The sequence below is a fragment of the Corapipo altera genome, unplaced genomic scaffold, assembly GCF_003945725.1.
Source record: "Corapipo altera isolate COAL_440 unplaced genomic scaffold, ASM394572v1 55, whole genome shotgun sequence".
Taxonomy (NCBI): Eukaryota; Metazoa; Chordata; class Aves; order Passeriformes; family Pipridae; genus Corapipo; species Corapipo altera.
Window position 1 is genome coordinate 16,465,316 of NW_020884882.1, and position 21,544 is coordinate 16,486,859.

The 21,544-nt window shown below is 48.1% G+C and overlaps 1 protein-coding gene across 13 annotated transcripts in view; it reads left to right on the forward strand.

Moving 5' to 3' along the window:
• ITPR1 (inositol 1,4,5-trisphosphate receptor type 1) overlaps positions 1 to 21,544 on the forward strand; it is a 163,015-nt gene that overhangs the window by 78,415 nt on the left and 63,056 nt on the right. For 10 of the 13 annotated variants that reach the window (XM_027640858.1, XM_027640854.1, XM_027640855.1 and 7 more), the window contains 10 exons: positions 1,123 to 1,248; positions 1,612 to 1,812; positions 3,512 to 3,763; positions 4,294 to 4,419; positions 5,131 to 5,259; positions 8,494 to 8,614; positions 9,497 to 9,681; positions 9,907 to 10,055; positions 10,977 to 11,088; positions 14,704 to 14,730. In XM_027640858.1, the coding sequence (XP_027496659.1) occupies positions 1,123 to 1,248; positions 1,612 to 1,812; positions 3,512 to 3,763; positions 4,294 to 4,419; positions 5,131 to 5,259; positions 8,494 to 8,614; positions 9,497 to 9,681; positions 9,907 to 10,055; positions 10,977 to 11,088; positions 14,704 to 14,730 (1,428 nt within the window). The remainder of the gene's footprint in view (positions 1 to 1,122; positions 1,249 to 1,611; positions 1,813 to 3,511; positions 3,764 to 4,293; positions 4,420 to 5,130; positions 5,260 to 8,493; positions 8,615 to 9,496; positions 9,682 to 9,906; positions 10,056 to 10,976; positions 11,089 to 14,703; positions 14,731 to 21,544) is intronic. The other 3 variants (XM_027640862.1, XM_027640866.1, XM_027640868.1) reach the window with 1 other exon arrangement.

Sequence of the window (21,544 nt, forward strand, 5' to 3'; positions counted from 1 at the left end):
CCAGTAGTTAAACACAGACCCCCTCAGTTGCAGAGTCCCAAACTCTCCCTCAGAAATGAATAGATACCAACTGGCCCTCCAGGTCAGGGCTCAGTAATGAGCCCTATCAGATGCCACATGTTGTCACAGTGCAGTGTGGAGCCCACTGGGACTGGTTTGGAGCCCACTGGGTCTGGGTTGTGTCTAGTTGGAGCCTGCACAGCCCCATATTGTGCTGATGCAGCACAGCCCAAGTTCATCCTGTTGGCTGCCCATTAGTCACAGGTGACAGGTACTTATCAGTGCAGAGGTGACAAGTTTCCTGGTCACTCTGCTGTCCTCTGTTCCAAACTCCAAAGGTTTCTGAGAACCAGTAATTCTGGACAGTAGCTTTGATTAATGTTAAGTCTCATGGTTTCTTGCTTCATACTTTGCTAAAAAATGGGCAGCAAAAACACTCTTGAGTATCTTCTTGTCTCCTTTCTGTCCTGCACGTGTGAATGTGCATTGGACAGGCAGCGTGGAAGGGGTTTCACCCTTGGAAATATATGAAATTCCTTAAAAGTAAAAACAGACTCTGATTTTCCAAACTGCATCTTCTGCCATCAACGGGTTGGGGATCCACACTGACGTCAGAGGAGAGGCACCAGTTCCTCAGCAGTGCTTGGAAGTGTGCAAGCAGTGTGCAGGTTCCAGTAAATATAAATTGGGCTGAACTGGTGCAGTGACAACTTTCCGTGTCTCCCTTGCCATGAGCTGCCCATCTGTCTGTGCAGTGGAATGTGGCAGTTCCTGGGCAGCCCCGAGGTGATGATGTGTGGCTTGGCCAACGTGCCGGGATGTTCAGAAGTGTAGAAGTGACTAAAGCACGTTGCTGGCAGGCCTGGCCATGGAGTAGGCAGTTTTAGGGAATAAACTACTGTAATTTCTATTATGGACTTCATTTTTGATGCTCTTTAGAACTGTGGAACGGGCCAAACTCATCCCGAGTGTCTGTGAGCTGGGTGGAGGTTTGTTTTCCTTCGAGGTGTGAGAGACGTGACAGTTCCTCTGCAGAGCTGGAGCTGTGGCTCGTCCAGTGCTCACCTGAAAGTGAACCTTTGGAGTCCTTTTAACTCCCTCTTGTTTGTCATGCAACCCCAGGCTGAAGACACGAGGATGCAGGAGATAATGAAGCTTGCACACGAGTTTTTGCAGAACTTCTGCGCTGGGAACCAACAGAATCAGGCCTTGCTGCACAAGCACATAAACCTGTTCCTTAACCCAGGGGTAAGAATAACCTCAGGCCATGATTTATGTTTTTGTTCTAGCAAGGAGAGGGACTGGATTGCCCTTGGTGAAGCCTCAGGGGCTGTTCTGATGCAAGATTGGTTGAAGAGGTCATATTTTGTTTTCATTCTGAAGCCTCAAAGGTTGGCAAGATGTTTGTTTAGGGCCATTTCAGTGTAGAAAGTTCAAGAGGCTGAAGTGGAGTGAAAAACAGGCTGAGATAGGAGCTGAGGTGTTGAAAGATGAGGTCCAGAAATGTTCCTCCAGCCCTGCGCCCTGCAGGAGCGTTGGCTTTACCCTGACCTCTGGGGGGGCCCGGTGGGTTGTTTATTTTCTGATTGCTTTCTTCCCTTCATCCCTTAGATTCTGGAAGCAGTGACAATGCAGCACATTTTCATGAACAACTTCCAGCTCTGCAGCGAGATCAACGAGCGCGTCGTTCAGCACTTCGTCCACTGCATCGAAACCCACGGCAGGAACGTTCAGTACATCAAGTTCCTGCAGACAATCGTCAAGGCAGAGGGGAAGTTCATCAAGAAATGCCAGGATATGGTAATGGCTGAGGTGAGAGCTGCAGGGATTTGCAGGGCCTGAACAGAAGTTTTCACATAGCAGTTGGTGAACATGACAAATTGATCCTCTCGCTTCGGGGACTGCCAAGAAGCTGACAGTGAGCTCTCACCATGCAAAAAGAGCAAACAGCTCCCAGAAAACTCAGGCTTTTTGTGACCAAAAGCTTTCTGAGCTCTTGACTCATAGGTATAACAAGGAGTTGATAATGAATGGCACAAGTTACTTCCCAGCATGTGTTCACAGCAGCACACGGGTGGGATTATGAAGCAGGGGTGCCTTTCTCTAGCAAAATTGGCTCGAAGAGAATTAGTTTAATTTCAAGATCACTAATGCAGAAGGAGAATTTTACCATGATAGTGTTTTGATGAGAATTCTTTATAGCATCCCAGAATGGTTTGGGTTGGAAGGGACCTTAAAGCCCATCCAGTCCCACCCTCTGCCATGGGCAGGGACACTTTCCACTCTCCCAGGTTGCTCAGAACTGGCTTTGGACACTTCCAGGGATGGGGCAGCCACAGCTGCTCTGGGCAGCCTGTGCCAGGGCCTCCACACCTCTGCTTTTCCTGATATCCAGTCTTTCAGTTTGAAACCATTCCCCCTTGTCCTGTCACTCCAGGCCCTTGTAAATAGTCTTAGCAAGATGTACCTACTCAGCTGTTTAAGTGCTGAAGGTGGAAAAGATGAGGGTGTTCCTTAGGTGTGTGGGTAACTGGGAAATTGGAGTGGCAGGGTAGAAGAGGTAAGAGAAGGGTGACTAAGTGCCTCTAAGTGGGATATTGGATGTGATCCATGACAGTGTATTTACACATCTGATGGGATGTTTGGCCTCCTCAGCAGGGGGAGCCCCAGGATCAGATTTGTCAAATCTGGCTTTTGTGCATCAGTCCTGGAAGATTGATGGAAAATCTTCCAGAATTTGTTGTTCAGCTCAAAAGCAGCTTCGTGATCTTCTCAGCACACAGCTGAGTTTGTGAGGTGGTCAGCAGTGCTGAGCAGAGGGGGCTGCCTGAGAGGTTTCCTCCTGCCTTTTATCCCACTGTTTTTCCCAAACCCTGGAGGAGGACAGCCCTGGACCCCTCCTGCTCAGCAGTGCCCAGCCTGGGGCAGGTCTCACTTTGCTCGTTCTCCTTCCCTTCCTGGAGTTCCAGGAGGGCTGAGCTGCTCTGAAATCGTGGCCAGCAGGGTGTTAGATGTGAAGCTGATGGAAATCTCCAGTGTGTGACTTAAGGTGTCACTTTGTGCCTTGGAAGATGGATGGTGTTTGCTCAGGAGGGTGGAAGGAGTGAGCCCTGAGCCCTCCCATCCCTGTGCCCCAGGGCAGTTCTCTGACCAGCACAGAATTGCCAACAGCTGCATTAAAAAGTCAACTGAGGCAACAGGACATGAAATAAAAAAGCACAATGGAAAGTCAGAAGTTTGTTGGCACAGCTTCTGTCTAAGCAGGCAGCTGGACTGGCTTTGAACTTCTCCAGCAGTTCAGAAGTGGTAAATTCTTTAGGAGAAAATGTCCTGCTCATGTCCTGTTTCCCGTGAAGGCAGCACAGGAGCAGTGCCCAGCTGACCTGGGGGCTGTGCTCTTTTTGAGCGTCTGAGGAGCAGCTCATGGGCATCTGCAGCCCCAGAGTAGGGGGATCCTGTGGGGAGATCCCAGGCTTTGCTCTGCTGATGGAATGTTCTCCATCTTTGGCAGCTGGTGAACGCAGGAGAAGATGTGCTGGTGTTCTACAACGACAGAGCCTCCTTCCAGACCCTGGTGCAGATGATGAGGTCAGAGAGGGATCGGATGGATGAGAACAGCCCCCTGATGTACCACATCCACCTGGTGGAGCTGCTGGCTGTGTGCACTGAGGGCAAAAATGTCTACACAGAGATCAAGTGCAACTCCCTCCTCCCCCTGGATGACATTGTGAGGGTGGTGACCCACGAGGATTGCATTCCTGAGGTGAGGGCTGATAGAAGAATTTGCCTGTTTCTGTTTGAAATGTGCTGATTTTGGGTGAGAGAGGTTTGATATTGCTGAGTCTGGCCTGGGAAGGGGGTGGTGCAGGTGGGCAGTGAGCTGGGAAACTGGATTCCTTCCCTGCTTCTGCTGTCAGCACCCCCAGTCAATCTGGATAGTGAAGTTAAATCCTTTTATACTTACTCCTTAGCCATAAAATAGGAATGTGGTGCTGTACTTGGTTATTTTATGAGGTTCTTGAGGCAGAGAGGTTTGTGGATGTGCTGCTAACCTTGAACAGATGGTTCTGCAGGTCTGGAAATTATTATGATGCTGACGTTTGGTCTGCAGTTATCCTGGAGGTTTTTTATTGGATGGTGTCTTGCTATTCACGGCATTAAATTTCACCAGTGGTTAAATAAAAGGAAGTGGAATTCCAAATTATTTACTTAGCAGTTTTAATGTGACATTATATTCATCCATACCACCATTCAGGTTTTTTATGCTTTATTAATTTTTTCCTCTGCTTTTAGGTCAAAATAGCCTACATCAACTTCTTGAACCACTGCTATGTGGATACAGAAGTAGAAATGAAAGAGATTTACACCAGTAATCACATGTGGAAGCTGTTTGAGAACTTCCTGGTTGACATCTGTCGGGTAATGTGTCTGTACCAAGGAACTGAATTCAGAAAACTCAAAAGAGCCTATTTAATATACAACAGTAAGAATAAAACATACCAGTGCATCAAGGCAAGAAGCTCCCTGAATTCTGTGTTCCTGTAAATTTGTGTGTGCCTTCTTTGCCTTGTGCCTGTGGATTCCATTAGTCATATTCCATGGAACACATTAATATTTTCCTTTTTAAAAGAAAAATCCCAACTAAACCAGAGCTCAGTGAAGCCCCACACCCTGCTCCTTTGTCCAGTGCCTTTTCTGTCCTGCCACCTGGTTTGCTTATTCTGGCCAGGATCACTGAGCTCCTTCCTGAGCAACGTTTTTTGGCAGGTCAGGACAGATTTTTTCCAAGCCTGGCATTTATTCGGCCCTGTGGCTTTTTGCCTGGGATTCCAAGTATTTCCCTGTACGAAAGCATTACACCTCAGTGCTCCCTACCCTTCCCTTGCTCTCCTCCAAGGCAGTGTGGTTCTCTCCCTCCCCCTGAAGGTGCTCTGTGCCAGCACATTGTACCAGGGACACCCCTGGCTTTGCCCTTGTGGGTGCTGGAGGTCCAGAGTTCCAGTGTGATAAAAACCAGCATGGCAGGGAACTGCTGGGACTGGAATAATGGGAAGCCAGGAGTTCTCATTGTAAGGGTGGTTGATCTGCCTTGGTGAGCTGCTGCTGAGCTGAGGGTGGTTTGTCCTGCAGGCCTGTAACAACACCAGCGACAGGAAACACGCGGACTCCATCCTGGAGAAGTACGTGACGGAGATCGTGATGAGCATTGTCACCACCTTCTTCAGCTCCCCCTTCTCTGACCAGAGCACAACTCTGCAGGTAGGAAAATGCAGAGGCAGAAAAGGGAAAACATGCTGCCAAGGCATTCTGTTCATTCCACTCGGGTGCCGTTTACCAGGTCAAAAGAAACACGTGTTGTGATGGGGGAACAGATATTTGACTGTTCCTTGTGACCTTTTGCTGGAGAAATGGAAAGATTTGTAGATCAGAGTACAAGTTCTTCTAGGGAAGTTGAAATGTTGCTTTACTTCATCAGTGGATTCAGCTCTGTGCTACCAACACCACACAGGCCATTTGGAGAGAATTTGTGTGTCACAGAATCACAGAATGGTTTGGGTTGGAAGGAACCTTCAGGATCATCCAGGTCCAAGCCCGTGCTGTGGGCAGGGACACCTTCCCTGGACCAGGTTGCCCCAAGCTTTGGTGGCAAACTTTCCAGACTTTGGAATATGTCTGGAGGAGTGTTGCATTACAGAGCATGCCAAGATAATTGATTAAAGAAAGACTATTTCTATAAAATCTGCTAATTTCCCTTAAGAACATTCAAAAAGAACCCAGAAGCTCTAGTTGTCTCACTAAGCTGAGTAGTTTTTTCCCTTGTTCAAAAGTTGGGGAAATGTGAAGGAGGAGCTTGGAATTCTTGTGCAGTGGCAGAAGGCAGAGATTTCCACACCACAACAGCAGTGTCAGGACGTGGCCTTAATATTTGTGTTTGCACAAAGAGAATATCGTTCTTTTATTCATAAATAACTTGCTGGGAGGAGTGTGGGTGGAGTGGGCAGTGCCTGGCAGCTCTGGCACAAGTTTGAGAGGGATAGTTGTTGAAACTTGGTGCAACCTGGTCGTGCCAAAGGCAGATGTTTGCAGTGCAAACTCCAGGTTTTATGGAATCCCAGAATGGTTTGGACTGGGAGAAACCTTAAAGCTCATCCAGTGCCACCCCCTGCCATGGGCAGGGACACCTCCCACTAGCCCAGGTTGCTCCAAGCCCCGTCCAACCTGGCCTTGGACACTTCCAGGGATGGGGCAGCCACAGCTTCCCTGTGCCAGTGTTTTGTCACCCTGGGAACTCTTCTCCAAGTTTTGGGGCTGAGCAGCTTCCCCACCCATCTCTCCCCTCACCCAAGCCTGAGCAGTACAGCAGCTGATGTGTGATTTCAGCTGCTGTTGTCTATCACCCTCATTTGTTGGAACTTCATCAAAGAAATAAGAAATTGAGATTATTAACCGTGTCCTTGGGGCTCTGCCCTTCTCTGTTCTCTCTGTACCATATACCTGGGCTGTCCTGCTCTGAGTTGTCTTCTCTGAGCATACAGCATTTGAATACTCTTTTTGCCATCTTATTTTAGCCATCTGTTAATGTTCTATCAGCAGTTTTTCCTTAGCTTCTCAATCTCCCCCTCTGTCTAGCAGGATGAAGTCACTCAGCTCACCTCTTTTCCCATCTCAGTTGATAGATGTCTCTTGTCCTAGATTCATCTTTCTTCTACATCTCAAAGTTAAAAGTTGTTTCTCTGCCTTTTTTGCCTGTCTCTTGCCCACCCCCAGGGATTCTAAGACCTGAGGTGGACAGTTGGACCGCCTGGCTGGAGTCCATCCCTGCTCCAGGGGGGATTTTCCCTCCCACCTGAGATGCTGCAGCCCCTCTGCCTGATCTGTGCCGTGTCCCCAGAGGTGAGGGATGTGGCCCCTCTGCTTTGGGCCAGTCCCTCCCTGTCCTTTCTGCTGCTCCTTGTCATCCTGTTCTTTCCTGTGCGAGCCTCCTCTTGTCTCCTGCTCCTTCATGTCACGGCTTGACTGAAATTGTACCTCCCTTGAGCCAGGGCCAGCCTTGATCGTTGAAGGAACACCTTGTACATCTGTCATGCTGTTCAAAGCATATAAAATTAGGAGAACAGAAATGTCTTCTCAGGGAACAGCTGCCCAAAACTCCTCTTTAACAAGCCCTGTTTCACCTGTTTGCCTCTTGAGGCTGCTGCTGCCCAAGGCTTTCCTTCCCAAGTGGAGTTGGAGACACGAGGAACGTGGAGTAAATTTCCTGTTTGATTTATTGACTTAGTTTAGGCAAATGAAACATCTTGGAGGCTTTTTAAGACCAAAAAGTCTTTAAGCCTGAACTGAAAGCAGTATGTGGGTGGTTTAAATCTAAACATGCAGGTATTTTCAGGGCCCTTGGTGAATGCTGCTGTCTGCCATGGTTTTGGTGTTTGACTTAATTCCAGAAAGGATAATAGGTCTTTGCCCCTTAGCAGTTTTTGGGGTTTGAATTTTTGTTCTCCTTTTGTACCTTTCATAATGGTGTTTGATTAATTGATCTAATGGATTTAATTATCTAATAGATTTGTCTTTTTCCTCTAACTCCACTTCTTTCTTACTAACAGGCATTACTGTTGGCCAGAATAAAAGAGGTATTTTTTCACTGGTTCCTAAGTCTTGTGGTCTTTGCACTGTGGTGTAGTTCCCTTAGCTGATAGAGGCATTCCATAGCTAGTAGGCATGGGGACATGGTGTATTCCCTTCAGCTTGCAATATTTAAAATACTCTTTCCTCTACAGGTAAAATAAATTGTTCTGTTAGGTAATCACTGTACAAAACCAAACAGGGAATTTTGGTCACTGTTTCTGGGCTGGTGCAAAGATGAAAGAACATGGGCATGTGTGTGTTGGAGCAGCTCAGCTGTGTGTGGTGGGAGATCACCTGGTGAAATTCAGGGCTGAGAACCACACCTTGATTTTGGCTGGTCTGTAGCATTTGCCACTAACTACTACCTGTATTCCAAATAACACACACACAGCTGGTTCCTTAGTAAATTAGATACCAGGTAATAATGCTTGAAGTGATGAGTTTTCAGCTCTGGAGCTGTGCTGTCATGGAGCCAAGTCCCATTTCCCTGTGGACTCTTGAGTCAGCTGCTGGTCAGTGCTAAAACAAGGATCTTTGTGTGCCAGGGTTGCTGATAGCCCTGATTAAACAGATGAAGGTGGCTGCTTATTTCCTTTGCTTAGTCAAGCTTCAATTACCAAGGCTTTATGCTGTAGAAGCTCCTGTTTCATGTTTCCCTTCCAGCACTGGTTCCCACCCTTCCCACCCAGTTGTGATTGTGTGGTAGGTTCACTCACTACAACCTGGAGCTGCCCAGCAAGTGGCTGCAGACCAGTTGGGAGTGCTGGTGTGCAGAGAGTGCCAGCTGGAGCTGGGAACTGGGGTCCCCTCGAGGTGGTGCTGCCCCATCTCAGCAGGGTGGGGTTGACTCTCTCTGCTCTTGTGTTCCAGACTCGCCAGCCCGTGTTCGTGCAGCTGCTGCAGGGGGTGTTCAGGGTGTACCACTGCAACTGGCTGATGCCCAGCCAGAAGGCCTCTGTGGAGAGCTGCATTCGGGTCCTCTCAGATGTAGGTAAGGAGTGGATGTGAGCAGAGCTAACTGCTCAGGCGTGGTCATCCAGAACCTGCTGCTTCCATGTCGTCCTTCCATGAAGAAAGTGTCACCTGTGGATAAGTCATGGCCCAGGTGTACAGAGCCAGGGTTATGTTGATAAATGGTCGTGGTTGAGCAATAGGTGGTGTGACTGTCACATGAAGTGCTGTCTCTGTTCAGCCTCCAAGCTCTGCAGCAGGGAGATAATTTTGTGCCGCTCCTCCCCGTGATTTGCTCCACTTTTAGTATCAAGAGGAGTAAGTTGCACTGGATACAAGGCCAGGTTCTGTTGGATGGGTGTACACGTGTGCCAGCACGAGCTGTTGGGAGTGTGTGTGTAGGGACAGATTCCTCCTCCCACACTTGAGAGCCAGTAAACAGCTCTGAGGTGTGAAAGCCTTTAACCACAGTCCTGCACAGGTCTGACCCACTGCACAGGGACCGAGCGCTGCCTTGGTTAAAATGCACTCAGAGAATCATGGATTCGTTAGGGTTTGGAAAAGACCTCTGAGGTCACCAAGTCCAACTGTCAACCAGCACCACCACCACCATGTTCACCCTAAATCATGTCCTCAAGTGCCACACCCACGTGTTTTTTGAACCCTTCCAGGAGTGGTGACTCTGTCACCTCCCTGGGCAGCCTGTTCCGATGCTTGACAACCTTTTCCATGAAAAACTTCTTCCTGATATCTATTCTAAACCTGCCCCTAGTACGACTTGAGGCCATTTCCTTTCTCCCTGTCTAGGAGAGATTGTAGAAGGAAGGAGTTTGTAGAAGGAATTGCAGGTAGAGGTTTGTCTTGTTCTCGTGTTGGTCGATGGGCTCAAGGTCTCAGTTCTCACTGACTTCGCTTGTTGCAGCCAAAAGCCGAGCAATTGCAATTCCTGTGGACTTGGACAGCCAGGTGAACAATCTGTTCCTGAAGTCCCATAACATTGTGCAGAAGACTGCCATGAACTGGAGGATGACTGCCAGGAACGCTGCCCGCAGGGACTCGGTGCTCGCTGCCTCCAGGGACTACCGCAACATCATCGAGAGGCTGCAGGTGCTGACACACCCCTTCCCCTGGGAGAACACTGCCTCTCCTTCAGGATAACCATTAAACAATAAAACTGAAAGTCTCATCTGACCAAACCCTGAGGCCTTTCATTTATTCAGGCAGGATGGGACTCATTGTCCTGTCCCTCTTCTCATAAGATTCTTGTCCTTCCCTCGTTCGTGAGATTAATTTGCCTGTAACGGTGTGTGTGTGATGTTTGTTGTATTCCAGGACATCGTGTCAGCCCTGGAGGATCGCCTGCGTCCCCTCGTGCAGGCAGAGCTCTCAGTGCTGGTAGATGTGCTCCACAGGCCTGAGCTCCTCTTTCCAGAGAACACGGATGCCAGGAGGAAATGTGAAAGTGGAGGTTTCATTTGCAAGTAAGTTGTCTTGGGACTCCAGCTTGTTGGGAGGATTTCTGTTGTATTTTGCTTTTCCCCAATTTTCCTGTACCCTGTGGAACAGGGCCCTCATGTCCAACTTGGTAAACACTTGATATGCTTAGAAATACTTGTAAAACACAGTATTTTGTGATGTGGTAAATGCAGTTTGTCCTTGGAGGGGGAAGAAGTTGCCTGTGGGAATAGGGGAAGACTGTTTGATGCTGTCACAGCTAATGCTTAAAAATGCTTGTTTGCTGCAGGATACAAATGCCATGAGCAGTGGTATAAATGAGTTCAGTTTTGAGCTGATCCCAGTTATTTGATACGTGCCCTCACTCCAGTAATGTTTGTGAGGTACTTGGGGGAGTACATCAGGGTCTGTTGTTACCATGTGCATCACCCACAGTGAGAGGGAAGGAAAGGGAAAGGTTACAGGGTTATTCAGAGGGCAATTTGAGCAGATCCAGCTTCTCTGATCACCTCCTGGCGGGGTGGGTTATGCACAGAGTTTATGGAAACTGAGTACTGAGTAAGTCCCAAGTGCTGGGTGGGACGGATTTTGGGTTGCACTATCCAAGACACTCAATATGTATTTTATTCAAACTGTTATATGTGATACAGTTTTCTTACTGTTAAATGGTTGTTCTAGAGGACCATCAGGTCCTGAATCCCACTGATTCCTTGCTGCCTGTAGTCACAGGGTGTTTTTGGCTCTCCTCCTGCCCAGGGACTGTAGGTTCCTTCACAGCTTCCCTGGTAGCTGGTCAGGTGTTGAGAGAATGCTCCCAAAGTGGTTGTGTAATGGTATGATAAAAAAACTTGTTTGCAGCATAAACCAGTTAAGATAACCATGCATATCTTACCCCACTTTTAGAATATTAGCACTAACCTGAGCTGTGGTTGATTGCTTTTTTTCAGGTTAATTAAGCACACAAAACAACTGCTGGAGGAGAATGAGGAGAAACTGTGTATTAAGGTATTACAGACGCTCAGGGAAATGATGACCAAAGATAGAGGCTATGGAGAAAAGGTAATGTGTTTATGGTCCATCACTCTGTGTTAAACACTGTCTTTGTTCAGTAAAGGAAAACAAAATTCCTGCTCTTTCAGCTGTTTTGTGAGTGTAATCACTTCTGGGCTGGAGCAGGAACAAAACATTTTTAGTCAACTAATACCTTTCAAATCATATTTGAAGTTAAGCTTGTTTCTGTTGCTTTTCTACGTGAGCCTGGCAAGTTTAGGTCTAATTCCTGCAGTTGCTGGCAATCCAAAAAATCAATTCTGTTACCTTTCTATGAAGGATGTAACCTCTTTGTCTGCTTTCTGGGGTCTAGGTGGCTCTTTACTGTGTCCTGTAACCTTACAACAAGAGAGGGTGTTTTGTAGTTCATTTTAATTTGTAAACAGCTGAGTAATCTTGTTGTGAATTATAGATGGAAACTATCTGTACACCCACCCATTTTTTTTTCTTTCCCTTTCCTGCATACAACTCCTTTGGTTGAGAAGAACATTCTTCTGTTTGCACAGACCTGTTCTTTATTTACATCAGAAAAGTGTGTATGCACCCATATGTTTGTGTATCTAGACATTGCTACAGTCAGCTGAGACTAGGATTTGGAGATTATCTCATGGAATTCTAAATCAGCTGAGGTTCTTCCCATGCCACAGAGTAGGTACAGGGGAATACACCCTCCAGTGAAGGTGCTGGGAGCAATTGGGAGTGGGGGAAGCAGCGATGTGGGAGGACAACTCACTGCACCCAGAGCAGATGCTGTTCATGTCCAGTTCTGCTGTGCAGCTGGGGTTGGAGTTGTTGCCTAGTGCTTGATTTACAGCAAAAAAAAAAAGGGTGAAAACTTCAGAGATCAGAGTTTCACAACAGCAGTAACTGTTTGTGGCAGCGTGAGGGAGGGAGATGCTCTGCAGGCAGAGGAACCTGCAGCGTCCTGGCCAGCTGGGATGTCCCACGTGAGCCAGCCCAGCTGGCAGGGAGGAGGAGGCAGGAGCAGAACACGGTGCTGTGGTGCCAGAGCAGGGGGAGGCAGAGCCCAGGGCCCGGGAGGGAGCCTGGCACATGCGTGTGTGCACGTGCACGTGTGTGGGCTGGTACCCAGCACACCCAGGGAGCACGTGGCAGTGCCAAGGGAGCGGGAGACTCCCAGGAAAATGCCCCAAGGGCTGGGATGGCCGGGGCTGTGCTCTCTGCCCTGTCAGGAACGCTCTGCCCACGTGCTGCCCCTCTGCTGCCAGAGCCCAGCCCAGCCCAGATCCTGCTCAGCTCTGCTCCTGCCTGGGGATTTTTTCATTTTGCAGTAGCAGTGTTGTGGAATAAATTCAGCGACTTGCAGGAATGCCCTGATCAACTGCAGGAAAGCAGCATATCCATGTGGGATGAGGAGGGGAGCAGGGTCAGCAAGGAAGGGCAGCAACTGCAGGTGTCAGCTTTGAGCACTTTGTCCTTCTCTGCTGAAGGGGCAGAATCGTGTGCTGGGGCATCACAGCATGAGGTGGAGCCCTGTGGGGACATTCTGTCCTCTCCTCGAGGTCCCTTTACTGAGACATCTGAGCTGGAAGGGGCTGCCTGGCTGTCAGTGCTCCTGGGCAGGGGAGCTGGGCTCGGGGGTGCTCTGAGGAGAGCAGAGTGCTGATGGTGTCTTTTGCCCAAGGCTCGGGGGGTAAGAGATTAAGTGTAACCATTGACTGTGTTTTACACTTTATTAGCACATCAGTGCACGTTCTCCTCTTAAAAACAACCAGGAGGCACTGTCCAAGGTCACCCTAAGCAATAAAAACAGTGGGTGATGTATAGCATATATACACTATACACCAGTGAAACCCAGATGAGAGCTCTGAGGGTTTTGTCCTTTCAAATGCAATCTGCCACTCACGTTTTCCTAAATGGAAACTAATTTTCAGGAGTCCTTAGACTTTATTCACCCAGCTTGGGGGAAGCAGGGTTTCTAGAAGCTGCAGTTAACATGCACCATTCAGACCATGGAGAACCCCACAAAATGCTAAAAATCTTCGATTTGTGGCAAATGCATTAATTCCTGAAGCAGTAGCTCAGTTACATAAGGGATCAGAATGTGCTGCCTGTGAAGTGGATTTCCGAGTCTGAAAAAGCAGCTGATTGCTCACGGATAGACTGGGAGTAGTAGTAGAACAGCTTTTACTGTCTGACTGTGAGCAGTGAAATCGGATTTATCCTCCCTTGTGACTCACTGAACTGAATTTAGTCACCACCTAAAAGGCAATACCTTTTGTTTTTAAAATCATTCTGGAGTGTAACAAAAAAAAAAAAAAGGAAGGAAAAAGCCCTTATGCACCCACTTTGAATTCTGGAGTCCCTCCATGGAGGTGAGTTCCGTACGTAAAGGTGACAAAACTTACCCTTGTGACCAGCATAATAATCTCACAAACAGTATAGTTTATAGGTCAGCTGGGCACAGAATCATGGAATGGTCTGGGTTGGAAGGGACCTTAAAGCCCATCCAGTCCCACCCCCTGCCATGGGCAGGGACACCTTCCACTAACCCAGGTTGCTCCAAACCCTGTCCAACCTGGCCTTGGACACTTCCAGGGATGGGGCAGCCACAGCTTCTCTGGGCAACCTGTGCCAGGACCTCACCACGGTCTGAGTAAAGAATTTCTTCCCAACATCTCCTCGACCCCTTCCCTCTGAGTTTGAGGCCAACCCCCGTGTCCTGTCGCTGTGTGCCAGAGCTGGCAGTGGTCACCCCAAAGTGTGTTCAGCAGCAGAGCGCTGTGCAAGTCTTGGCATGGCCTGTGATTCTGCTGCAGTCCCATGTGGTGCTCTCTGGAACACCCTGAATTACATAAGGACAGTGCTCCTCCTGCCCTGCCTAATCTCCCAGCCCAGATAAGCAGGGCCTCGCCCTGCTGGCCCCTGCACGTGTCCATGGCGTGGAGGGAGCACGCTGGGAACACGCTGCATGCTCCGGTGCCGAGGGCCCTGCTCCCACAGCTGGGGCTCCTCTGCAGCATGCAAAACCCGTGGGGAGAGCACAGATGTACAGGAGCCTGTGGGAAGGCTTAAAAATTTTACATATTGCTGAAGACTCCTCTCTTGGCACACACTCAGGATGGCTCAGTGACGGGGAGCAGACTGTGCAGTATTTAATAGGCACAAAACTGCACTACACTGACAGTGTAGGCTAGACCCAAGTTTTTTACTTTGCTGAAACATGTCATTCATGCACGTCTCTCTGGGTGCCTACCAGCTGACTTGCCTCAGCTCTGCAGGGCTACATTTTAAAGCTCCATTTTTTCCTGCCTGAAGTGGAGATGCAGCCCCTGCCCTCCTGCTGCTCTCACAGCTCTGCTCGTGATGCCTCCCGTGCCCAGGGGTGAAGTCCTTGGCTCCCTGTCAGCCAGCCCGCGTGGTTTGGCACAGGAACAAAGCCAGGGCACATCCTGCCTCCCAAGCTCCCTGGCACAGCATTCCCAGCAGTGTCTGTTCCCTAGCCCGGCGCTGGCAGATGTTCCTCATGCCCACTGTATAATATAGTGTTGGCTTGCAGCATTTAAGTGTTAAATGATTGATAAGAGCCTAACTTGAAATTTATGTGTAACTTCTCTTACTAATCCTTGCTTTCAATTCTTCCCCTTCTTTCTTTCCCGGCAGATTACCATTGAATTGGATAATGCTGAGGTTTTAATTTTATTTCTTTTCTCCCGTGTTGTTTCTATGGTGTTTGTTTTACCAGTAGCCCTGTGATCTGTCCTGTCTGCAGCCCTGAGCGTTCTGGTTTGTGTGCCTGTGTCAGTGGATTAGTGGAGTTTTCAGTCTGCCGTGTGTCTACACTGGGAATAGTTACCATAACTAATTCCATATGGTGCTAATGGTACTAATTCCATTCACTAGTTGGAATATTAGTCCAAATGCAGTTAGAATATTGGGTAGCCTTCAGTCAGCTGGTGCCATGGTAGGTCCCGTGAAGTTTAGGATCACATCTGGAAGATGAGCACCATTGAAACATCAGCATTTAGCACTTGGCCCCCATTCCCTTGTCCTTTGTGAACAGGATGTTTCTTTTCATTTGGAAAACCAAGTACTCAGGCTCAGTGGTATCCATGCAGAAGCTGGAAGAGCCTGGATGCAGGTGGGCCTGGGGAGGGCCAGGTCCTTGTGCAGACACTGTGGTGGTGGTTTTACCCAAAAGGTGACGGTCATGCAGTTCCCCAAAGCCTTTCACTGCCCTTCCTGTTCCTCCTCAGTCGGGTTTGGGGTGTGAAGCCACGTCAGACAGTTGGAGGGTTGTAAAAACCATGTGCTGTGACCCCGTGGAATTAGTGACTTCTGGAGCTATTTCTGTGTGAAAAACTTCCTGCCATCCAACCCGGGGCCTCAGCTGCCACTACCACGGTGTCTGTGCTGCGTGGAGCTGCTCTAAGGGCAGAAAAGCCCTGCTGGAGGGAAAACTTTTAACTGAAATTCAACTTTCTAAGGACTCTGCAAAGCCGTGTGTCTGGTCGGGGCACGGGCTCGGGCTGGAGGGAGGGAGCTGAGCTGTCTCTGCTGCTGCAACTTCCTCATCAGCTCAAAAAAACCCTCGTGTGGGCGTGGAATTTGCATAAATGTATAATACTGAGAAAGTGATTGACTGGCACCTTATTTTACTGAAATACCACGGAAAAAAGAAATATTTCCCTCTCTGTGCTTTGTTTCCTGCATTCTTTCCCAAACCAGCCTTTTACTTGGAACAAAGCTTAACCACTTAAAACATTTAAAATGTTACTGCTCTTTATTCAGTGGAGTAGGTAATGAAATAGGCCATAAGTTGCTTTCTGTAGGACTTAATTTTGATGTTAACCACCTGAATTCACTGGGTGAACTTCCTTCTGAAAATGAAATAATATTGGGGACCTTGCGTGTTGAAATGGGCTTGAAATCCAAATTATTTGTGACAAGACTAGACAAAAAAAGTGGCCAGGTGGCCTAGGGTTGACTTGGAGGGTCTTTTCTGTTCACGAGGGCTTTTAGGGGAGGGGAGAAGCAGAATTCCTCACAAGAACAAACTGGAGTTGTGGCTTTTTTGGTTTGTTTTTGACTGAATCTCTGGTTGGGATGCACGGGCCCTGCTGTGCCCTCGCTGTCATCCCTCTCTGGGCTGGAGCAGAAGCTCCAGTGAGGGTGTGAGGACACGAGTTTCCCATCACTTGTTTCAGGCAGAGTCTGATTTTGGCCTGAAAGACAAAATTTCTTGTTGCACAAGTTCCTTCCCTGCCCTGCCATCACCTCTCACCTGTGACGAGGCATCTCAGGTGTGTCTCCAATCTTCACTCTGGTTTGGAAAACTGAACCTGTGGCACATAAATGTTTCCATCAGGCCAGACCCCTTGGATGAAGTGCTGCTCCAGCTTCCCAAAATAACATGTCTCTATATAATTTTAGCTTGGAGAAACTTCAGAGAGAAACCTGAATTGTTTAATTGCAAATTAAGTCATAATATGAAACTTTTCCCTTTGGTTTCTGGCTGTAATGGGCTGTTTGCCTGCAATAAATCAGCCAGAGCGTGCAGAGCAATTTAGGATTTGTTCTGGAGGCTGCAAAGGAGGAATTTTATTGCTTCTTGATGGAGCAAGTGCATGGAGGGAGCAGGTGTGTGTGTAACCATCAGCACCGAGCACTGACTGCTCAGGGAAAGAGTTTCAGTTGGAGTTTGAACCCACTGGCAATTCTCAGAAATCCTGGGGTTTTGTGGTTTTATTTTTTTTCCCCTTGTCAACCCTGGAAATTATATAAACATTTGGGGCAAAGGATACAAACATCTCCATTATTAGTGAAATTATTAACTTTCTTTTGTATCAAACTATGCACAACTTAATGGTTTTGATCAGTTGAAATTCTCCTTATTCCCTTGGGGAAAAGCTCTATTGAAGTAACTGTTTATGACATAATTTCATGGTACTTATGTGGTTGCTTATGTAGGTTATTTGTCTTGGTTGTGTACTGTAAGGTCATTTCAGTGGGCAGTGGGTCCAAATAATAAAGGATATTAAAAATTCCAGGAGATGTTAGTGAAAGTCATGATAGAAAATAGGTGTTCCAGCCCCCCTTAACATTTCTGTGAGTGAAGAAGGGAGTGCCCTTTGAAGTGGGTGAATAATGCTGGAATTCACCCTCATGGGAGGAAATCCCCTGCAGGAAGGGTGGTAAATGCTGTGACCTGAGCTGAGCTTTGGGGTTTTGGGGTGCTGGAAGAGTGGAGTGCAAGGGAAGAGGAGGGGTAGTGCAGTTCCTTGTGCTGTATCTGAGGATCATGAACTGGTCCAGCAGAAATACAAAACGAGCATCTTTAAGCTCCTGTACATGTGCTTTGGCTTTGAACTCTGCACCATCCACTGCTGTAGCAGGATTTATGTAAAAGGTTTTCTTCTGGGGTCAGAAATTAGGATTCACCAAGAATGAGTCATCCTGCAGTATTTTCAAACATTCAGGTTCCTGTAAACCTGTAAAGGTGTGCAGACCTTTGGGATAGGGGCTGTGTAAGGCTGGTATTAAAATAAAGAGGAGAAAAGGTATCCTAAGAGATGGATGAGGAGCAGGGTTTGTTTTGAGAGAGAACAAAACCGTGGGAAACTGGAAACCGTGTTGGTTCTGTCCTGATCTTGGTGGGTTGTCTGCTCAGAGCTTGGCTTTTGGGGTGCATTGGGGCTCTTCTTTGCCTCTCCTGGAGCATCAGGTGGGCATCAGGAGCTGAAGAGCTCCGTAAGCTGGGCTTGACATTGGCTCTGTGCAAGTGTCAGGTAATAAAGTAGAAACCCTCTGGGCAGGGCAGTGTGTTGTCCTTAAAAGCCCTCGGGTTGAGCCCGTGTTGATGGACTCCTCAGTGGGCTGGAACTGCTGTGATCCTGTTCCTGGTGGAGCTGTTGCCTGCGCTGGTGTCACAGGGAAGAGGTTCAGGGCCGAGTTAAATTTTTCCCCGAGTGCCCTCGAGTGTGAATCTTCTCACACCAGGAATAACTAAACCCTGCTTGCGATTAGACACAACACCTTAATTTACTTCTAATTCAACCCTCAGCCCGCTGAAAGGTCCAGGCGTGATGCAAATGCAGATTTCCCGGTGTTTCCCACCGGGGCTGCCCTGGTGAGCTCCACCATGGGCTCCACCATGGGCTCCCTGGGCTCCAGGGCAGCTCCGCAGCAGCTCTCCCTCCCTGCCGAGGCGTTTGGGATCTGTTCCCACCCATCCTCCTCGGCCCGGGGACACCGTGGCCCAGTTTCCACCTGCAGTGCGAGCCTTGGGTACTAAACCAGCGGGTTCCTGGAGCAGACCCGGCTCTCTGGGAGCTGCCCCACCGAGCGCTCGGCGCTGACCTGCAGGTGGCACGCGCAGGATGCCGAATGTGCCGCCACATGGCCTACTTTGCCTCTTTCTTTTTTCTTTTTTTTTTTTCCCTTCTCCTTTCTCCCCTCCCAGCCACATTGCAGTGAGCTGTTCCGCTGGGCACCTGCCAACATTCAGGCGGCAGTTACATAAGAAGAGGGTTTTTTTCCTGGAATTTGGGCCCGCTGCTGATGTGTGACCTTCAGCGGCGATTGCCAATAAAGGCGCTGGGGATGTTTACGGGCACCGCGGCCTGGAGCGCTGCCCGGGCCGGTAGCGGCCAAGCCCGGGGGCTGCTACTGCTCCCCGACACTGATCCCACCCCACTGCAGCTCTGTTTCATCTTTCAGGGTGAAAAGGGGGTGCTCTGCTGCTTCCCCCCACCCCTCAGGGATGGGGCAGGGGCCGGCAACCGCCAGAACGACCAAATCCGGCAAAACTCTATAAGCACACGGAGTTTCCCCTGTAATTAGTTATTTTTTTTAGGATTATGTTGGGGATTTACCTATTTTTATTCAGTTATGACACTTTTGATGCAGCTTTATCCAGCAATATATACCTGCAGTCCCACTCAGTAGAGTTTAGGTTTGTGTTTTTTTCACCTTTTCACTTTGGTCTTGAGGTTTCAAGTAGGTGAAAAGGGAACTGAAAATGCTGGTTCAAAGGGGTTGCCTGAATTAACCTTCACAGTGCTCTTTATCAGTGATAAAATAGAACTCCAGTGGCTGAATAAGGTGCAAAATGGGTGCTATTTTATGCATTTTTGATTGGAATTGGGAAATGCATTAACCTCTTCAGAGCTGGAGAGCTGCACTTAGGAATTATTTTCCTTGTCGAGAACTCACTCCAGTCATTTCTCTTGTGTATTTTGCACTTAGACAGTGCTTCACTTGTTATGTCTCGAGCAGAGGAAATGCAGGCTCTCATAAATTTTTGTGGGCTGCCTTATATTTTTTTTCCCCTTGAGAAATCCTGCAGTCTTTGGACCGTTTTTATTGCACGAACTGGAATTGGTGAGCTCTTTGGAAAAGGAGACTGGAACATTGCTTGTAGTTATTTGTCATCAAAAAACCCAATAATAGTTATGCCATCTTACTGGTTAATTAAAACTGCTGCTGTAAAATGTGTTGTGAAGGTTTAGTGACTGTAGAAGTCCTGCAAGACTGAGGATTTAGAGAGGAGGAAGTGGTTGCACTCCCACTGAAGGGCAGAGACTGAGGTCTCTGGCTCCTGGAACACCCCAGCCCAAGTAAAACGTGCTTTCTCCACTGAAAACTGTGGAAAATGAGGGAAGGCATTCCTGTAGGCAGATCCCAGTGACCTTTGAGTGCGGGCACTGACAACCCTTATGCCAAATTTCCCACCTCATTGTCTGGCAGTGCCCAAAGTCTCTGCAAGTTCCCTGAGATAAGGGGGGAGGATGTTCAGACACATCCCCAGTCTGGGTGTGCCAGGACTGGGAGCAGGTGGGTGCTGGAGGGAGCTGGGGGGCTGCTTCTGCCCCCCAGAAATCCCACATGCCTTCTGAGAGACCTGTGCCAGGACAAGGTGCTGTTCCACATCTGCTGCTGCTTAATTTGTGCAGCATTGGCTCAGGTCTGTGCAGGGGGAGATTTAACATGGGAAGTTTGTCAAAGCAGTTCAGTGCTCCTGGTTCCCAGTTATTCCCCTCTGCCCTGAAACTTCTCCGTAGCAAGTCAAATGCTTGTTTGACAAACACCTACAGATCATCTGCAGGGGCTAGAAATTTCCTATCCAAATTTTTCCTCAGTTCCACAAGGTAACAGTGTTGGCCTGACAAAGGAGACTTGGCAAGGAAGCTACACAGAGATTTGTGGTATTTTTGAAGGGTTATGGAGGACAGCAGCATAATTTGTGCTCTGCTCTGTTGTCATCAGATACTTTTGCTGTGTGTCTTTCAAGGAAGAAATGTACTGACTGTGCTTCAAAGAGAAAAGGGGAGAAATTCAGAAAAGAGAGGAAAAAGTGGAAAAGGACTTGCAGGACTCATTCTGAACAGCCATTCCCACTGGAGATAGCAATGCAGGAACCAAGGCAGAGGTTTCAGAATAACATACATAACATACATCTGAGATCTCCACTCTGGTTCCTCGCATCTGGATGTACAAGCTGGCTTTCTAAAGCTTAGGGTGATATTTGCCTGACTCTATGGTTGTCATTTTTATTTCCTCCTCTCTGCCAAATCTCTTTCTCCAACACCCCAATAATGACATGCCATACACATGGAGTTGGGTCACTTCTTGAATTCACAGATTTTGAGACCAGAAGGAACCTGTCAGTGATCGAACTCGACTTCCTGCACAGCTCAGGGCATCTCCCTCCTCACCACTGCTTCATCACAGAGCCAAATCAGTTGAGTTTGACTAAGCTTTCTCAAAGTGCTCAGGGTTAAATGCATTTCAAGCCTTTTGCTTGGTGGTCTGGCTATCTACTACACAACTGAGTTTAAAAAAAAAACAGAGAGAAAAGCAATCCCGAGGCTTCAAACCTGAACGAAAATCTTCCTGCTTTTCCTCAAACCATTTCCACTCTTTATCCACAGTGGTAGTTGTTTCAATTTTCTGTGCAAGACAGATTAGATAACTTTAACCTTGATTGTTATTTTGAAAGCAAATGAAAACTTTTATACCTTCCTCAAAGCCATAAAAGAAAAGGATGGAAAGCTCGTCCACACCTCATCCTTTGAGATGCCATGAATTCACACTGGAGCTGTCCCTTGCTCTGGTGGCTTTTGAGGGGATACATCCCCTGGTGAGTCAGATTAAGGCTGTTCTGAGAAGCACACATGGCCTGTGTTGGGGAAATGGGTGCTGGAAGCATTTGGGTCAGCAGCAGGTCAGAGGCTGTACTTCTGTTCTGGCTAATGATGAGTGGTTTATTGGTCAGCCTTGTGGGAGCGGAAGCTTCTAAGGAAGAGAGGATTTTGCAGAGCAAGTTGAAAGGACCTTTCCCTACTGCTAATAAAAAGCACAGATGTTGTACTCTGACCTGGCCACCCACTATGTTCCAGTTTAAAAGCTGACCACAGTGTCCATGGTACTCACCTGGTGTTGTTTAGTATTGCACAAACCTGCCCCTGCCCTTCAGACCATCACTTTCTTCTGGTTGGAGAGC